Source organism: Orycteropus afer, unplaced genomic scaffold (assembly GCF_000298275.1).
Source record: "Orycteropus afer afer isolate SDZICR_OR568_19922 unplaced genomic scaffold, OryAfe1.0 scaffold00071, whole genome shotgun sequence".
Lineage (NCBI taxonomy): Eukaryota > Metazoa > Chordata > Mammalia > Tubulidentata > Orycteropodidae > Orycteropus > Orycteropus afer.
This window is the reverse complement of record NW_006921658.1, coordinates 9,495,880-9,512,396: the sequence shown is the minus strand read 5'-3', so window position 1 is coordinate 9,512,396 and position 16,517 is coordinate 9,495,880. Positions and strand designations below refer to the sequence as shown.

The 16,517-nt window shown below is 36.2% G+C and overlaps 1 protein-coding gene across 1 annotated transcript in view; it reads right to left on the bottom strand.

The window, feature by feature from the left end:
• The window catches only part of COL25A1 (collagen type XXV alpha 1 chain), a 783,871-nt gene that overhangs the window by 156,578 nt on the left and 610,776 nt on the right, over positions 1-16,517 (bottom strand). The window contains exons 11-12 of the mRNA XM_007940758.2: positions 12,990-13,016; positions 10,011-10,055 (exon numbers count right to left, since the gene is read on the bottom strand). Of these exons, the coding sequence (XP_007938949.2) occupies positions 10,011-10,055; positions 12,990-13,016 (72 nt within the window). The remainder of the gene's footprint in view (positions 1-10,010; positions 10,056-12,989; positions 13,017-16,517) is intronic.

Genomic DNA, 16,517 nt, shown 5'->3' with positions numbered 1-16,517 from the left:
CGTAGTGATACTGCCTCGGAAACCCAAGGAGGGGTCGCTATGAGTCAGGGCTGACTCGACGGCACATAACAACAACAACAACAACAACATACACATATGAGAGCTGGACAATGAAGAAGGAAGACTGAAGAAGAACTGATACTTTTGAGTTGTGGTGCTGGAGAAGTATGGTGAAAGTACCATAGACTGCTAAAAGACCTAACAAATCTGTCCTGGAGGAAGTGAAACTTGAATGCTCCTTGGAAATGAAAATGGCCAGACTTCGTCTCACCTACTTTGGTCATGTTATCAAGTCCACTCTGACACACATGGGGTACCCATGAGCTGGAATCTACTCAAATGGTTTATGACGATAATGATGCCACTGTTGTTGAGTCAGATCCCACTCACAGTGATCCCTCCTTGAGTTTCCGAGGTGGCATCACTATGGAAGTAGATTGCCCAACCTTCCGTCTGAAGAGTGGCTGGTGGGTTTGAACCTCCAGCCTTCTGGTTAGCAGTTAGTAGTGCCTTATAGTAGTTAATAATACAGTGTTTTAGAAACAGAATTCTAAGACCAAGATTGTACATAATTTAATCTGTAAATACTGCAGCATAGTATTAGGTCTCTTCACTTTATTAACTTCTGTTCACTCTTCATTTCTTACATACAATCACTTGTTCAGGGAAATATTCCTTTACTGTTCATACCAGGTCAGGCTGCCCTGTGCTTCTTTGTCATAGTACAGTGTTGTAATTTAACTGTTTATTATTATTATTATTAAAAAGTTGCCACTGACTTGTTTCTGACTCTTGGTGACCCCTAGTGTTCAGAGCTTAACTGCCCCATAAGGTCTTCAAGGCTGTGAACTTTTGGAAGCAGATCACCAGGACTTTCTTCCAAGCCAAACTTGGGTGAGTTTGAACCAACCTTTCAGTTACTAGTTGAGCACTTAACTGTTTACACCACTCAGGAACTTCTGGGATTTAGTATAATTGTTCATTTTACATCTGTATTCCCCATCACACCAGAAATTTCATAAGGTCAGAAGTAGCTTTAACTCAATGTGTACATGGTGCCTGGCACTGGGTAGTAAAGGCTGAATAAATATTTGTTAAACGAATGATTGAAAAAGTTAGTAAGTTGATCAATGAATACATTTAAGGGAAGTTTTAAAAATAGCTTTCCTAGATAGCATGTGAAATTTAATCAGATCTAATGAATCAATATTTTTGTAAGCCCCTCTATAAAATATAGTGTCTTCGAAATTGAATATAAATAGATTTTATGACATACTTCTTTCAAACACATTTGCTTTGTTTCTGTGTTTGTTTTGCACTAGCCTTTGAGGAGCTTCCCATCCTTTCACACCCCTTTGCCCTACCAATCCCATTCACTCGAATTTTTATTGTCATTCTTCTCCAACATTTTCATTTACTAGAATGATGACATGTATTAAATGTTATAGTAACATGGCTAAATGAAGTTAAGTGGGGGAAAGTAGTTTTTAAATAATCATACTATCATTGTTTTATTTCAAGCCAGCATTTAATTACCCTTTTTAACTAACTGTTATTCCCCACTAAAGGAACTTAATATCAATTGTATAAAGAATAGAAATAGCTTTTTCTCAGTTTAGCAAGTAAAATTGAGTGAAAAGTCTCTTCAAGACTAAGCTTGTATATTAAAAATGCTGGAGAATGTATGACTCATGGTCAGGAATAAAAAGATTTGACTTTGTGAAATATCTAGCATTAGAAAAATGACGAGAAGAAAGAATCAATCCTATTATTATAGTTATATAGAAAAAAAGTCAAAAATTCTTAGAATTCAAATCTATACAATTGCTAACTTAAAAACACAGAAATTTTTAAACATTAATTCCCCACCTTTAATCCACAAAAGAATTAATTGTTAAGAGACTTTCTTTGAACTAATAAGTAATCTGGAATCAGAACTCTATCACTTCATTTATTCTAAGTATCTTTTGTTAATGTCTAACTGGGAAAATTAAAAAGATATATTAGCTAATAGGTCACTGACTAAAAATTCTACTAAATTTTTAAGCCAGCTAACTAGATAAAAAGACTTACAGCACATTCAAATCCTTCAGAAATTTAATTTCAACTTTGAAAATAATAAAGTCAACGTAGCAAAAGAAAAAAGGTATTCAGTAGTTACAGAAGAGGATCAGGAAAAAAAAAATACATATTGGATTCATTATATACTCAGTTCACTAAATAGACTTGAATAAATGGCTTACCCTTTGGAGATCTAAGACTTTCAATTTCTCTGCTCTCTAAATACATTTACAATAAAAATGTCATTAGAAGTATCAGTGAGGATTAATGTCAGTGAAGAACTGTGAGACCCGTGAATAAGAGATGAAAAGGAATTCAAAAAAGCAAAACTATAAGGTAATTAAAATTTAATGTTACTAAAAAGCACATAGATATCTAGAATAGATTTATAAGTGACACATCTAATATCAATTTTTAATTTATATTTTGAAATTTCCAAAATAATAAAAAATTCTAGAAAACATAAAAAAATATATAAAGCAAAATCATTTGATATTTATCTTTTGCCCTGGAAACCATCCTATGACTCTGGGACCTTAGAAAAATTCTAGTTGCTTAGACAACAGGATTTGTTATTAATCCTGAAAGCTTTAACATTGCTTTCATGGTAACAAAGAGATAAGGATGTGAAGTTAAAATTGTACAAATTAGACCTCTAATCTACCCTGGCTCTGTCCCCAGCTCATTTTTCCCATATTATTTGCACAGTGTTGGGCACTAATTACTGTTCAAATTATTAGTATGGTGATTTATTCTTATGAATGCCAATTAATGTGGAAAAAGTAGAAAAATACAGGTTTCAATAACAGTTATTAAGAGTTGAGATTTTTGATGTTCAGATATATGAATATCTAAAGAAAAATTTTAGACAGCACTTTATTTTGCCAAAGTTTCTTTAGTTTCAAAAAATTTTAACTCATTTCTTCAGTGTATCTGAAATAGGGTTTAATTGACAAATATTCTGATAAATCCTTTCATGTATTTGTGTGTGTATGTGCGTGTGTGTGAGAGAGAGAGAGGAGCACGAATAAAAGGATAATTATACTTCCAAAAATGTTAAAGATTTGTTATAATAATAATAATAATAAAAATATGTCCAATACCCACCACTCATCTCTCAGTTTGTCATACAGTGGTGGCTCATGTACTGCTGTGAGGCTGGAGGCTATGCCATTGGTATTTCAAATACTAGCAGGATCACCCATGGTGGACATGTTTCAGCAGAACTCCCGAACTAAGAGAGTCTGGGAAGAAGGATGGAGTCATGCATTTCTGAAAAACTTGGCCATTGAAAACGTTATGAATAGCAGTGAAACACTATCTAGATTAGCTATGGCGAAAGGAAGACATGTTGAAGTAAAAGAACTGAAAAGAAGATTTCAAAGGGTGTCTCAAGAAGACAAAGTAAAGTATTATAATGAAATGTGCAAACCTGGAATTAGAAAGTCAAAAGAGAAGAACATACTCGGCATTTCTCAAGTTGAAAGAACTTGAGAAAAAATTCAAGTCTTGGTTACAATATTAAAGGATTCTATGAGCAAAATATTGAACAATGCAGGAAGCATGAACAGAAAATGGAAGGAATGCACAGTCATTTGACCATTTCAGGAGGTAGCATATCATCAAGAACCAATGGTATTAAAGAAAAAAGTCCAAGCTGCACTGAAGGAATTGGTGAAAAACAAGGCTCCAGGAATTGATGGAATACCTATTGAGATGTTTCAACAAATGGGATGCAAAGCTGGAGGTGCTTACTCATTTATGTTAGGAAATCTGGAGCTCCCTGGCCAACTGACTATAAGAGATCCAGATTTGTACCCATTCCAAAGAAAGGTGACCCAACAGAATGTGGGAAAAATCAAAGAATATCATTACTATCACATGCAAGTAAAATTTTGCTGAAAATAATTCAAAAATGGTTGCAGCAGTATATCGACAGGGAACTGCCAGAAATGCAAGCTGTATTCAGAAGAGGACATGGAATGAGGGATATCATTGCTGATGTCAGATGGATCGTGGCTCAAAGCAAAGAATACCAGAAAGATGTTTACTTGTGTTTTATTGACTATGTAAAGGCATTCCACTGTATGGACCATAACAAATTATGGGTAACATTGAGAAGAATGGGACTTACAGAACATTTAATTTTGCCGATGATGAGCTTGTACATTGACTAAAAGGCTGTCATTCAAACAGAACAAGGGGATGCTGCATGGTTTAAAATCAGGAAGTATGTGCATCAGGGTTGTATCCATTCACCATACTTATTCAATCTGTATGGTGAGCAAATAATCTGAGAAGTTGGACAATACGAAGAAGAACACGGCCTCAGGATTGGAAGAAGACTCATTAACAACCTGAGATACGCAGATGAAATAACCTTGCCTGCTGAAAGTAAAGATGACTTGAAGCACTTACTGGATCAAAGACTATAGTCTTTTTTATGGATTACACCTTAACATAAAGAAAACAAAAATCCTTACAACTGGACCAATAAACAACATCATGTTAAATGGAGAAAAGATTGAAGTGGTCAGGAATTTCATTTTACGTGGATCCACAATCCACACGCATGGAAGCAACAGTCAGGAAATCAGATATCATATTGTACTGGGAAAATCTGCTGCAAAAGACCTCTTTAAAGTGTTAAGAAGCAAAGATGTCATTTTGAAGACTAAAGTGCACCTAATCCAAGCCATGATCTTTTCAGTCACCTCATAGAACCTGAAAGCAGGACAATGAATAACGAAGACTGAAGAGGAATTGATGCCTTTGAATTGTGGTGTTAGCAAAGAATACTGAAAACAGAATAGACTGCCAGAAGAACAAACAGATCTATCCCAGAAGAAGTGCAGCTGGAATGCTCCTTAGAAGTGAGAATGGTCAGACTTCGTCTCACCTACTTTGGCCATGTTGTCAGAAGGGACCTGTTTTGGTTACCTAGTGCTGCTAAAGGGAGCTCTGGTAGCATAGTGGCTAAGACATTTGACTACTAACCAGAAGGCTGGCAGTTCAAACCCACCAGCCACTCCTCGGAAGATGGGGCAATCTACTTCCATAGTGATATGGCCTCGGAAACCCAAGGAGGGGTCGCTATGAGTTGGGTCTGACTCAATGGCACATAACAACAACAACAGTGCTGCTAAAATGGAAATACCACAAATAGGATGGCTTGAACAAACAGGAATTTATTCTCTTACGGTTTGGAGGCTTTAACTCCAAGTTCAAAGTGCTAAGCTCTAGGGCTGGGTAAAAACTCCTCAACCTTGGGCTTCAGCTCTATCTCCAGCTCCTGGCCCACTGGAGCAAGAGACTTTTCCTCACTCAGCTGCTGGCTGTTCAGGCTGACAAGCCCAAAGTAAACAAGTAATAAGGCATAGGCTCAATGTCACCAAACCACATGGCAGGCCATTAATTCAAGTCCATTGAAAGTCCCAAGGTTGGCAGAGCATGACAGCCTGCTGAACAACGACATGGCTACATGCAGAGTTCAAGTGTGCCATAAGCTAGAGACCATTCCCCAAGGCTTCTCCTTATATATAGGAAGTAGACCATATCCCTAAAGCAGCTACTCAGCTGCTCATAGGAGATTCCACCATGGAGTTGATTACCAGTCTCATGATGGGGAACACTACATCCAGCTGCCCAGTCACTCAACCAAGCCCAGCCAAATTGACACACAAACTTCACTACCACAGGACCATTCTCTGGAGAAGGTTAACATGCTTGGTAAAGTGGAGGGTCAGAGAAGACGCGGAAGATGCTCAGTGAGATGGACTGACACAGTGGCTGTGATGGTGGGCTTAAGTACAGCAAGTATTATGAGGATGGCTCAGGAATGGGCAGTGTTTCGTTCTGTTGTATATAGCATTGCTATGAGTTGGAATTGACTCAACAGCATTTAACAACAAAAACAACAACAACAATATTCAATATAACAACCACAGAAGAGGGCAACATTTCTTATTTCATAAGCCTTAGTATTAATTCTGCCCTAACTTCTTTGGCTTGTTGTGTTGTTGTTATGTGCCGTCGAGTCAGCCCCGACTCATAGCGACCCCTCCTTGGGTTTCCGAGGCAGTATCACTTCGGAAGTAGGATTGCCCAACCTTCCTTCTGAGGAGTGGCTGGTGGGTTTGAACCGCCAGCCATCTGGTTAGCAGTCAAGTGTTTTAGCCACTATGCTACCAGAGCTCCTAATCAAGTCTAAACAACACCTTTCAGAATTGGAAACAGAGAAGTTAAAAGCCGAATTGGGAACTAGTCTTGGGTGACTTTTCATGGACTTGCCATTTTTCTTAGGGACTTAGATATGAATCAGCACAACCTCTCTCTGATTTTATGAGAAAAGCCCTTTGAAAAGCCCAGAGAGGGAAAGGATCCTTCAAAGGCTACCCACGAGATGGCAGGACTCAGATCATCTTGACTCCAGCGCTGTGCTCCACCCCATGCTGGTGACTGAGCTTTGGAGATCATGAGATATTTGTCTTTCTCCTTCCTGTTTTGTATTATTTACATAACAGTTACTCAGTATGTTGAGAATAGACAGAGGAAACAATCTAGTTTCATGCGTAATTTTGCCTGTTTTCTATCATAAATTCAATTGACTTCTGTTCCAGAGCTTGAATATAAGCCTAGGACTCATTTGCTGACATTCTTATCTTAAACTGTGATAATACCAATACAGATACTTAATTGCATTAATCGAACACCTATTACAGAGTGTTCGCTTTAGAAACATTATCTAGTTAATACTGCAAACTTGGTATCTGAGGGTTAGAGATGTTAGATAATTTGCCCAAGTTTGCATTCTCTCTCTGACTGCAGAGACTGCACTCTTTGTAAGGGACCAAACTGCCTCCCACTTTTCACAGAAGGATGCTTAACAGTCCTTTGTAGGATGTGTTGTTAGATTGGAGTTTAATGTCATGTTAGCGCTTATGTAAGCCTTCCTAATACAATCTGAAAACTGGAAGACTGTTAAAAGAAAAAAACTCCAAATAGTCTAATTAACAGTCAAAATGACCATAATTTAAAGGCAAGTAAGTGTCAAAAGTTACCACCAAGTTTATTGGCCAAGGCCAATCAGCAATTTTGTCAGGCTGAATGGATGCAAAAGGTTCTAGTGAAAAACAAAGATTATTTTAAATATTTTTATTTTCTTTCTTTTTTTTTTTTTGAAATAAATAAGAAAAATCTTTAGTTCCTGGTTGTTAGTTTCCATATTTCTGATGGCTTAGAAATTATATTCTCCCGCAACAATTGTCTCAAATTATTTTCTAAGCATCCTCACTTCTCCAGTAAAAGTGAAATTGAAAAAAAATTTTAAAAAAAGTTTTCCCAAAACAGTTTAAAGACATTGAAGTGTTTTTTTTTTTTTTTTTTAAATATTATTGTGTCATGTAAGCTCTCTTCTTAGAAAACAAATTTCAGAGGTCCAAAATACAATTGCTGTGTTCTAAGAATAGAATTATTACTCTGTTCCCAATCCTGTTTCTACTGTGTAAAAAACCTATGACAGGTACTTGTGGGTTTTTTTTTTTGTTGTTGTTTGTTTGTTTTTTACTTTGTTTTCCTAAAGATGTTATAGCAGATGTTATAAATGTCAGTGCTAGGATTAACAGAAATTCCATATACAAACTTTTAGGCTAAGTTCTATGTTATAGGCAAAAGAAATTTAAGCTAAGTTGTGTTGACACCTTCACAAAAGTGTGAAATCATCTACTTTCCCAGGGTTTTGCAGAGAACACTTTTAAAATGCCACAAAGATGTATAATATGACATAAACTGTAAATATTAACGATTTCCTTGAAATATCACTTAAACTTGGTGACTAGGATAAGAAAATGTCACATTCCTTTCTCTTGCTAAGGAAATTGCATATTTCCTTTGCAAAAATAAAGAATATATAGTCTTCATACGAGTATATTTGACAGTTTTAACGTTGTTTTGTTTCAGGTTAAAGGCTTCTATAAATTTTCATGATTATCTCAAAGTTGAAAAAGGAAAAGGAAAAAGAAGAAAAACATTAACCTCAGGGCATACAAGTTTAGTTTAAATCAATATTAAAAACTGCATTAGTGCTATATCCACATTTTGTCTTTTATAAATATTACCTTTTTATAATTTTAAAATCATCTTAGAATGAATACACTTTAAATCTTTTGTGTTTTCTTTTGTGCTCTTCAGAACTTACTCTTCTGTTACCAGGATTTGTGAAGCAAGTGGATATGTATGTATTTTACTAAGTGGAAAAATAGAGCTAAAACATAGGCAGTTAACTACTGATGAATGTGCAGTGTTTTGTTTGTGGACTAAAGTGTACCATAAGCCTTGATTAAGAACATTAATTTTATTTGGGAATAGAGTCATTCTGGAAACAAAGAGCCTCTTTTAAAACACAGGTTAATCAAAGTTCCAGGATTTCACTAAAATGAGAAGAAAAGTTTAACAGTAATACCAAATCATGTAAGTTGCTTTCATTATTTAATCATTATACTGACTTTATTAGGTAGGCTCTGCTATTCTCTCCCTTTTACAGGTGAAAAAACTGAGGTTCCTGGAATTCAGACTTTGGCAAAATTCCAACAGCCTCTAAGTGGAAGTCTCATGCTCTTAACTACTCAAAAACCAAAAATCCAAACACATTGCCATTGAGTCAGATCTGACTCATAGCGACCCCTCTTTGGGTTTCCAAGGTGGTATCACTACGGAAGTAGATCACCCAATCTTCCTTCTGAGGAGTGGCTGGTGGGTTTGAACTGCCAGCCTTCTGGTTAGCCATCAAATGCCTTAGGCAATATGCCACCAGAGCTCCTTAAAATTGTGATAAATCCCAAACCAAACCCACTGTCATTGAATCAATTCTGACTCATAGCTACCCTATAGAACAGAGTAGAATAATGCAGAAGGTTTCCAAAACTATGAATCTTTATGGAAGCAGAGACTGCCTCTTTCTCCCATGGAGTGGCTGGTGGGTTCAAATCTTTGACCTTCTGCTAGTAGTAGCTGAATGCTTTAACCACTGCCCCACCAGAGTTCCCTGAAATTGTGATAGTCATGTCTTATTGATAGAGAAGAAGAAGATGGAAAGATAAGCAAGATAGAAAAGATCACTAATAGGCTCACTCTGTGGGGACTGCACTCAATATAATTTCAGAACACAGTTCAAGGCACTTGGCCTTAGCCAAAAAAAAAAAAAAAAAGCAAAACCTTGGGAAGACAAGCTGATGGGGTACAAAATTCCAAAGGGCCAGGCCAAGAGCTGTACCGGGGACAGGCAAGTCCTTAGCTCAGCCCTCTCTGGCTCTTGATAGACTGCTTTAGTGAGTGGCTTTATTAGCTTCCCCAAAGGCTTTCCTGGTCTCTGTAGAGGTTCCAGATTCAAGAGCTGGTCAGGGCTGCTAGAGCACAGGATATCAGACCCACTGTGGGATAATGCTAGATGCCTGGGCCAACTCATAAATATACTGCAATATTAATATACATGTACACATAGCTGTGTATAGGTGGAGTTGTGGCTGTTCTTTTCTTTACTTGCTTTTCCTCATTATTCATAGTAAGAATAATTTTTTTAGCCAATGAAATAAAACATATTAGTTTTACCATGATAAGAATAAACAGGTGTACATTTTAATCGTAATTAATGGTAAACACAGCATTTTCTCTACTCCATACATATTCATGAGGAAGATATAGTTGTTTCTCACACATATCAAAAAGAATACAGTCAAATATTGACAAGGAAAATTTGATGAAGAGTTTCTATTTCATGCATCTTTAAAAATTAAACTACTTTGATAATTTGCACCATAATTTCCCTGTATTTCAGGTGCACATGTAGTGTATTTAATCAGCATATAAAATCATTACTACCATTACTGAATAGAATAATTTTGTGATTTTTATAGCTCTCCACATTATTTAAAATACTCTTTTATAGAACTCACCTTTTGCCCATTCATCCCTGGAATGCCAGGTGCTCCAATAGAACCCTAAGAAGACACATGATAAAACTAAGTGAATATCATAATTACAAAATATTTCAATTATAAATTTATATATTACTTATGTCAGTCATTATCTTACCTCACTAAAACACCTGCTCTATTATATTATCTTATAGCCTTAAAAATATTACTATATATGGTCATAGGAACTTTTTTCCTAGGGAAGAGCTTTGATGGTGTAGTGGTTAAGGAATCTGGCTGCTTTGAACCCACCAGCTGCTCCATGGGAGAATGATTAGGCAGTGTGCTTCTGTAAAGATTTACAGTCTTGGAAATCCTGTGGGGCAGTTCTACTCTGTTCTATTGGGTTGCTACCAGTCAGAATTGACTCGATAGTAGTGGGTTTGAGGGTTTTTTTTATACTCTTTTATTTAAAAATATTATACTGCAGGTTATGTTTGCAAGGCTATTTTTCTCAGCTCTAACACTATGTTCAAACATATAATAATGTACACAGGTTAGACTTTTCCAGAAAAAAAAAAAAAAGGAGTTAAAATTAACCTTGTTTCTACATATAGACTTGACCCTTATATGATTTTTTTTTTTTTGAAAAACCACATCATAAATTGAGATCCATATCTATCAGAAGGCCACATGCTCTAAATTTTTGGGCTTTTAAGAAATAAATAGGGTTAGTTCCATCTGGAAAAAGCCTAGCAGTGACAGTAACTATTGAAGTTTTTTGAGTTACAAGTTTAAATACTATAAAACAAAAGTAATTAAAATAACAACCACTTGTTCCACACTTAATTACATAAAAGACCAATGTTATAAATCCAAATTTGTTGTATTCGAAGCATATCCCCTTGTATTTTCAGCAAGTAAATTTAAGCCATTTGAGTGTGACTATGTCTTCCAAATTAGACTAGAAAAGTTGTTACAAATGAAAAGGTGGGGACCAGGTTTGCTGCTCTGATAGAACCTGGTGGAATCACTGAGATGGCCTTGAGCTGCTCTTCAGGTCTGGAACTGAACCCACACCTGTGGTTTCCAGCCAAAGAAAATACAGGCATATGAGTTAAACATTTACCTCAAGTAGATACACTCCTTGGAGAGAACAATCATGGGAGAAAAAAGGGCTGCTTATGCACAGGGAAACAGCTCAGGGGCCAGGAGTGCATGGAGGGATGGACACATGGAAGAGGTAACTATGGGGAGGAAGTGGGAGGGGAGCTGTTGCATTGTGGTAAACTGTGGTCAATGTCATGAGACAAAGTATGTGTGAACTGCTGTATGGAAAGTGAATTTGCTCTGTAAATCTTCACCCAAATCACACACACACACACACACACACACACAAGCATTTCCTGAAGGGCTGCTTATGCACAGGGAGACAGCTCAGGGGGCAGGAGTGCATGGAGGGATGGACACATGGAAGAGGTAACTATGGGGAGGAAGTGGGAGGGGAGCTGTTGCATTGTGGTAAACTGTGGTCAATGTCATGAGACAAAGTATGTGTGAACTGCTGTATGGAAAGTGAATGTGCTCTGTAAACCTTCACCCAAATTACAATAAAAAAAATGAAAAAAAAAAAAGTTGTTACAAATGGTCAGGAACAATTCAACTCTGTGATTAAAAAAAAAGTGTGTGTGTATTATTCTGTGTGTGCTTATTCTGAAGTGAGTATGAATGGTTGGATATAGGTAGGGTGAGCTGAGAATAGAGAGCTAATTTCTACCTGAGAAAATCTATCACATTTAACTGGACACAGAAACATTAGCAAATGTTTTCAAATAGTGATGTCATTTCCCTCCATGAGACCTCTTTTTTAGGGTCTGGAGAAACCATTTTTTAAATACAATGTGCTTATTCTTTTTCTAACGTTAGAAAACAGGTTTTTCTTAATAGGTACATGATATTAAATGTCTTTAATAATAATTGAAAAAATTATTAAAACAGTATTTATATGCAAAACAACCTGAGATGGCAACTTCCTTACTGTGTTCAATGACTACATTGAGGGTCATTAAAGGACTTCCTGAGGTCTGAAGCAGTAATTTTATCCTGGTTGCATGTGGATTAGGGTAGCTTTACAATTTCACACCATGCTTAATAGAGACATTATTGCAAAGGACAAAGTGTTCCTACACACAAGTTGTCTCACAACTCACTGGCTTTTACTTGGTTTGTAGGATTAGGTTTCAACAGATGCCACATGCCCAGTGCTTGGGGAATAAAAAGTCTCTATCTTTGATGGATTCCAACGATAAGTAAGAATCACTTTTCCACCTGTTATAATACAATTGTTTACTTTAGTTTTCTGTAGGTTAAATATTTCTTTTTCCCACTGTGGGAGATGTAATGGGGAGTGGGGACTCAGTGATATTTTGTTGGCAAACAGCCATCTACCTGCTATTGATATATATATTTCTTACTGAGTATTGGTGTAATTTTAGAAGTCTCAGATTCTCTATCAGAATGCAATGGTCAATTCTAATAACTGCGGATAATGTTGAAATGACAAGCAGAAAGCTGCTTTTCAGGTTACCTCAGCAAAGGAAGATAACTAGTAAGCCACTTGAATATAGCAAACCAAGCAATTCTTGTTCTCCTCAGTTCTACAGTCATTTCACAATCATACATTTGAGCAAGGCCATACATTCAATTTGCAATATCACAAGACTCTTTATATTTTAACTTTAGTTTCAATGTTTTACTAGTATTTGAATTAAAAATTCAATAACCTACAAGTACATATTGAAAAGACTTCTCTATACGTATTGAACTTTTTTAACTAATAGAGTCAATTAGAAATCTAATGTCTCACATTATATTACTGTATTTTTGAGAAAGCAGAATTTACAAACCAGACCAACTACTTCACCATGGTTTACAGTAGCCAATTCCATTCATCGCTCATGCTATCTATCAAGTAATGGGAATATAATGACTTTCACAGTATTTTTGTTTATACTCTACCTTTTGTCCTGGAGGGCCCAGAGGACCCTATAAAAGAAAAAAAAAAAAATCAATTAACATAATACTGTAACCATTTATGTGTAAATGACCAATTAAAACTGTCTTATTTTGTATGCTTCTCTTCACTAAACTGAAATCTGCTGATGTTTTTTGTACATCAAGGAAAAAAAAAATTCAATTGGAAGTACACAATGGATCTTTTCTTCTCTCTTGCTTTCTTTTGAAGATCATTGAGCCTATGCAATTGGATTCTGATTTTTTTCCTTTTAAAAAAAATCTTCACTGTTCCAGTGCATCTGTTTCTTCAAATACCTGTAAATCTATCACATCAATCTCATTTAGAAGGCTGGAGATGTTGCTAGCCTCTGTGAAAGTGCACTGCAGTTCCTCAGCAAATGGACACATTACATTGCTTCTGCATCTGCAAAAGTTCAGTAAGCAGATTTGCAAAGGAAATAATCATAACATTACAAAGAGACATGTTTTGTTCTGTTCTTCCTGTTACTAAATGTGTCCAACTGACCTACACAGAAACTTGTTTACAAACTAGGAGATGCCAACGTCAACTAAGGCACCTACTGTGGACCAGAAAAGAGAACAAAAGATGCTGTCAGCTGTTGCTTAGATTTTGATGCTGAGAGGGGAAGAAAGAAATATAATATTTAGGGAGATGAATGAGAATATTTACAACTAAAATGGTAATATTTCAGTTCTAAGATTTGGCAGTGTTTCAATCACAAAGTCAGTGTCAGGATTCTGCTGGCTTTATTTACAGAAAGACATAGCTTTGGGTCTCTCTTCCATGAGTATTTGCAGAAAGAAGCACAAAGAAAATTCTAAATATTGATACTCATTTAGAAATGGAAATATTAAGCGTTTTTCTCTATTTTTTTCAAAATTATATTCAATTATAATACATTTTATTGAAGTTGTAGGTTCTCCATCATTTTGTGTACAAAGCTCTTTATTCTATTCCACTTAAATAATGACTATCTTATTTTCAATGTGTGACATTTCAGTTAATCAGCATCTTGCATTTGTATTCAGTAACATTAACCACTAGGGTGGTCATTAGTAGAAAAAATGGTCATGCATAATTTTTTATAAAAAATACACAGTGAAATCTGTTCCCCATAAGTTATTCTGTAATCCTCACAGGAAGACCAAAAATTTCCTGATACAATGAGCTTTAGGTTATTAAAAGTACACCATGCAATTTTACCTTTATAAATTCCTATTTGATTTATTCAACCAACCAAATTTTTAATGAGCTTGTTATCTGGCCTATCTGTGTGGTCAGACATTGTCCCTGTGCATATCACTCCTCTTACTTAAATCCTTTGTGTGTTAGATTTTGCAGAGAAACCAGAGATTATCAGGTGTAAAATTTCTCAACATCATGTCCCTCACCAATCTGTGCAAACCTCCTTCCTATGTCAGAGGAAGAAGAGTCCCTCCTCTCATTCAGGGCAAACTCATCTGGTGGACTCTGGAATTCATCCTCACCTCTTCCCTCAGGGACCTTTCTCCATCAACTATCCCTCTATCCTTATCGGAAGTTCCCCCTATCCACTGGTTCCTTCCCCTCAGCACATAAACATGTTTAATCATTTCCTCACTTGGGTATATTGTTTGGGAAGTGAATGTTTATACTAAATAAGGGCAGAATTTAGAGTCTGTAGTGATACCAGATCTGAGAGTGGAGAAAAGACTTGGTTTTTATCATTATCTCTTATTCCATTTTCCCAAGCATCTCTAGAGTCTTTATTTCTTAAACTGTTTATGTTAGAAAGGAAATCATATAACAGAAAACACATTAATTCAATGTTTAGACTGAGACTGTAATCTTCAATGCACAAAGGTTTGTTTCTCATTGTAAACCTAACTTTGCCACTTGAAAAAAAATACCATTCACTAGAATTGGATCTTTCATTGTATACATAACCATGGAATGGAATATTTCATAAGAAAATAAGAGCAATTTTTAAATTAAATATTTTGAGTTGAAACTAATACCTGGTATTTTTTACTTTGCTTTGAATGACATGAGCACATAAAATCAGACTTAGATTACTTACAATTATTAAATGTACAAAATTATGTTAGTTGTATCTTTTAGCACCGTATTTAATGAAAATTGAAGGATGATGATAAAGAAAGTGGATGTAGTATTTTTCTTCACTGTTAGGAAACTACTATTTTTGTTAAACTCTAAAAGTAAACACCATTAATTTTAAATGGTGAATCTTATAAATTATCCATAACCACACTACCTGGCTTATATTCTCAGATGCCAACAATGTGCATATACTTCTTTTATTTCATTGGCAGGAAAAATGGTACAATGTCAAAGACAATGTCACCTTATTAAGATGGAACTGGGAGTAAAGAATTGAATATAAGACTCAGCACACACACACATACACACAACATAGCCATTTTACTGATTAAGATTTTACTTATATGCATGTGCTTTAAGCATCCTTAGATTAAAATCCCCTTATATCTGTATCACTGTAGTCATCAAATTTAAGTTTATCACTTAAGGCTTCTGCTCAAAAACTGATTCTGAAACTAGAGTATTTTTTATCAATTGGTGAAGACATCTACATTTCAAAAATCATTGCGAGTCTAGTATAAAGTTATAAAATGATGGGAAAATACCATAGAACCATTTACTAATTTATCTAATTTTTCTTGAACTTACTTACATTTTCAGCCTGCATAACAATTTGGATGTAATAAGAATATAACAGTGAGCTCTGGTGGCAGAGTGCCTAAGGCACTTGACTGCTCACCAGAAGGTTGGTGGTTCAAACTCACCAGCTACTCCTTGGAAGAAAGATTGGGCAATCTACTTCTGTAGCGATGTTGTTGTTGTTAGGCAGAATTGAGTTGTTTCCGACTCATAGAAACCCCATGCACAACAGAACGAAACACCGCCCAATCCCACGCGAGCTCCATGATCCCTGCTATACTTGAGCCCATCATTGAAGCCACCGTGTCAATCCATCTGGTTGAAGGCCTCCCCCTCTTTTGTCGACCCTCCACCCTACCAAGCATGACATCCTTCTCCAAGGAATGGTCCCTTCTGACAACATGACCAAAATAGGTGAGACAAAGTCTGGCCATTCTCACTTCCAAGGAGCATTTCGGGTGCACTTCCTCCAGGACAGATCTGTTAGTTCTTTTAGCAGTCCATGGTACTTTAAGCATTCTTCACCAGCACCACAACTGAAAAACATCAACTCTTCTTCAGTCTTCCTTTTTCATTGTCCAGCTCTCACATGCATATGAGGTGATTGGAAATATCATGGCTTCTGTCAGGCGCAACTTAGTTCTCAAGGAGACACCCTGGCTCCTCAGCACTTGAAACAGTTCCTTCACCGGTTGACTTTCCGCAGTCAGAACATTAGACTACATTATGCTCCAGGTCGTCTAATGTTCTGACTGCTGCTTCCATTGGCATCGATTGTAGAACCAAGCAACGTGAATTCTTTGACAACCTCAATCTTCTCTCCATTTATT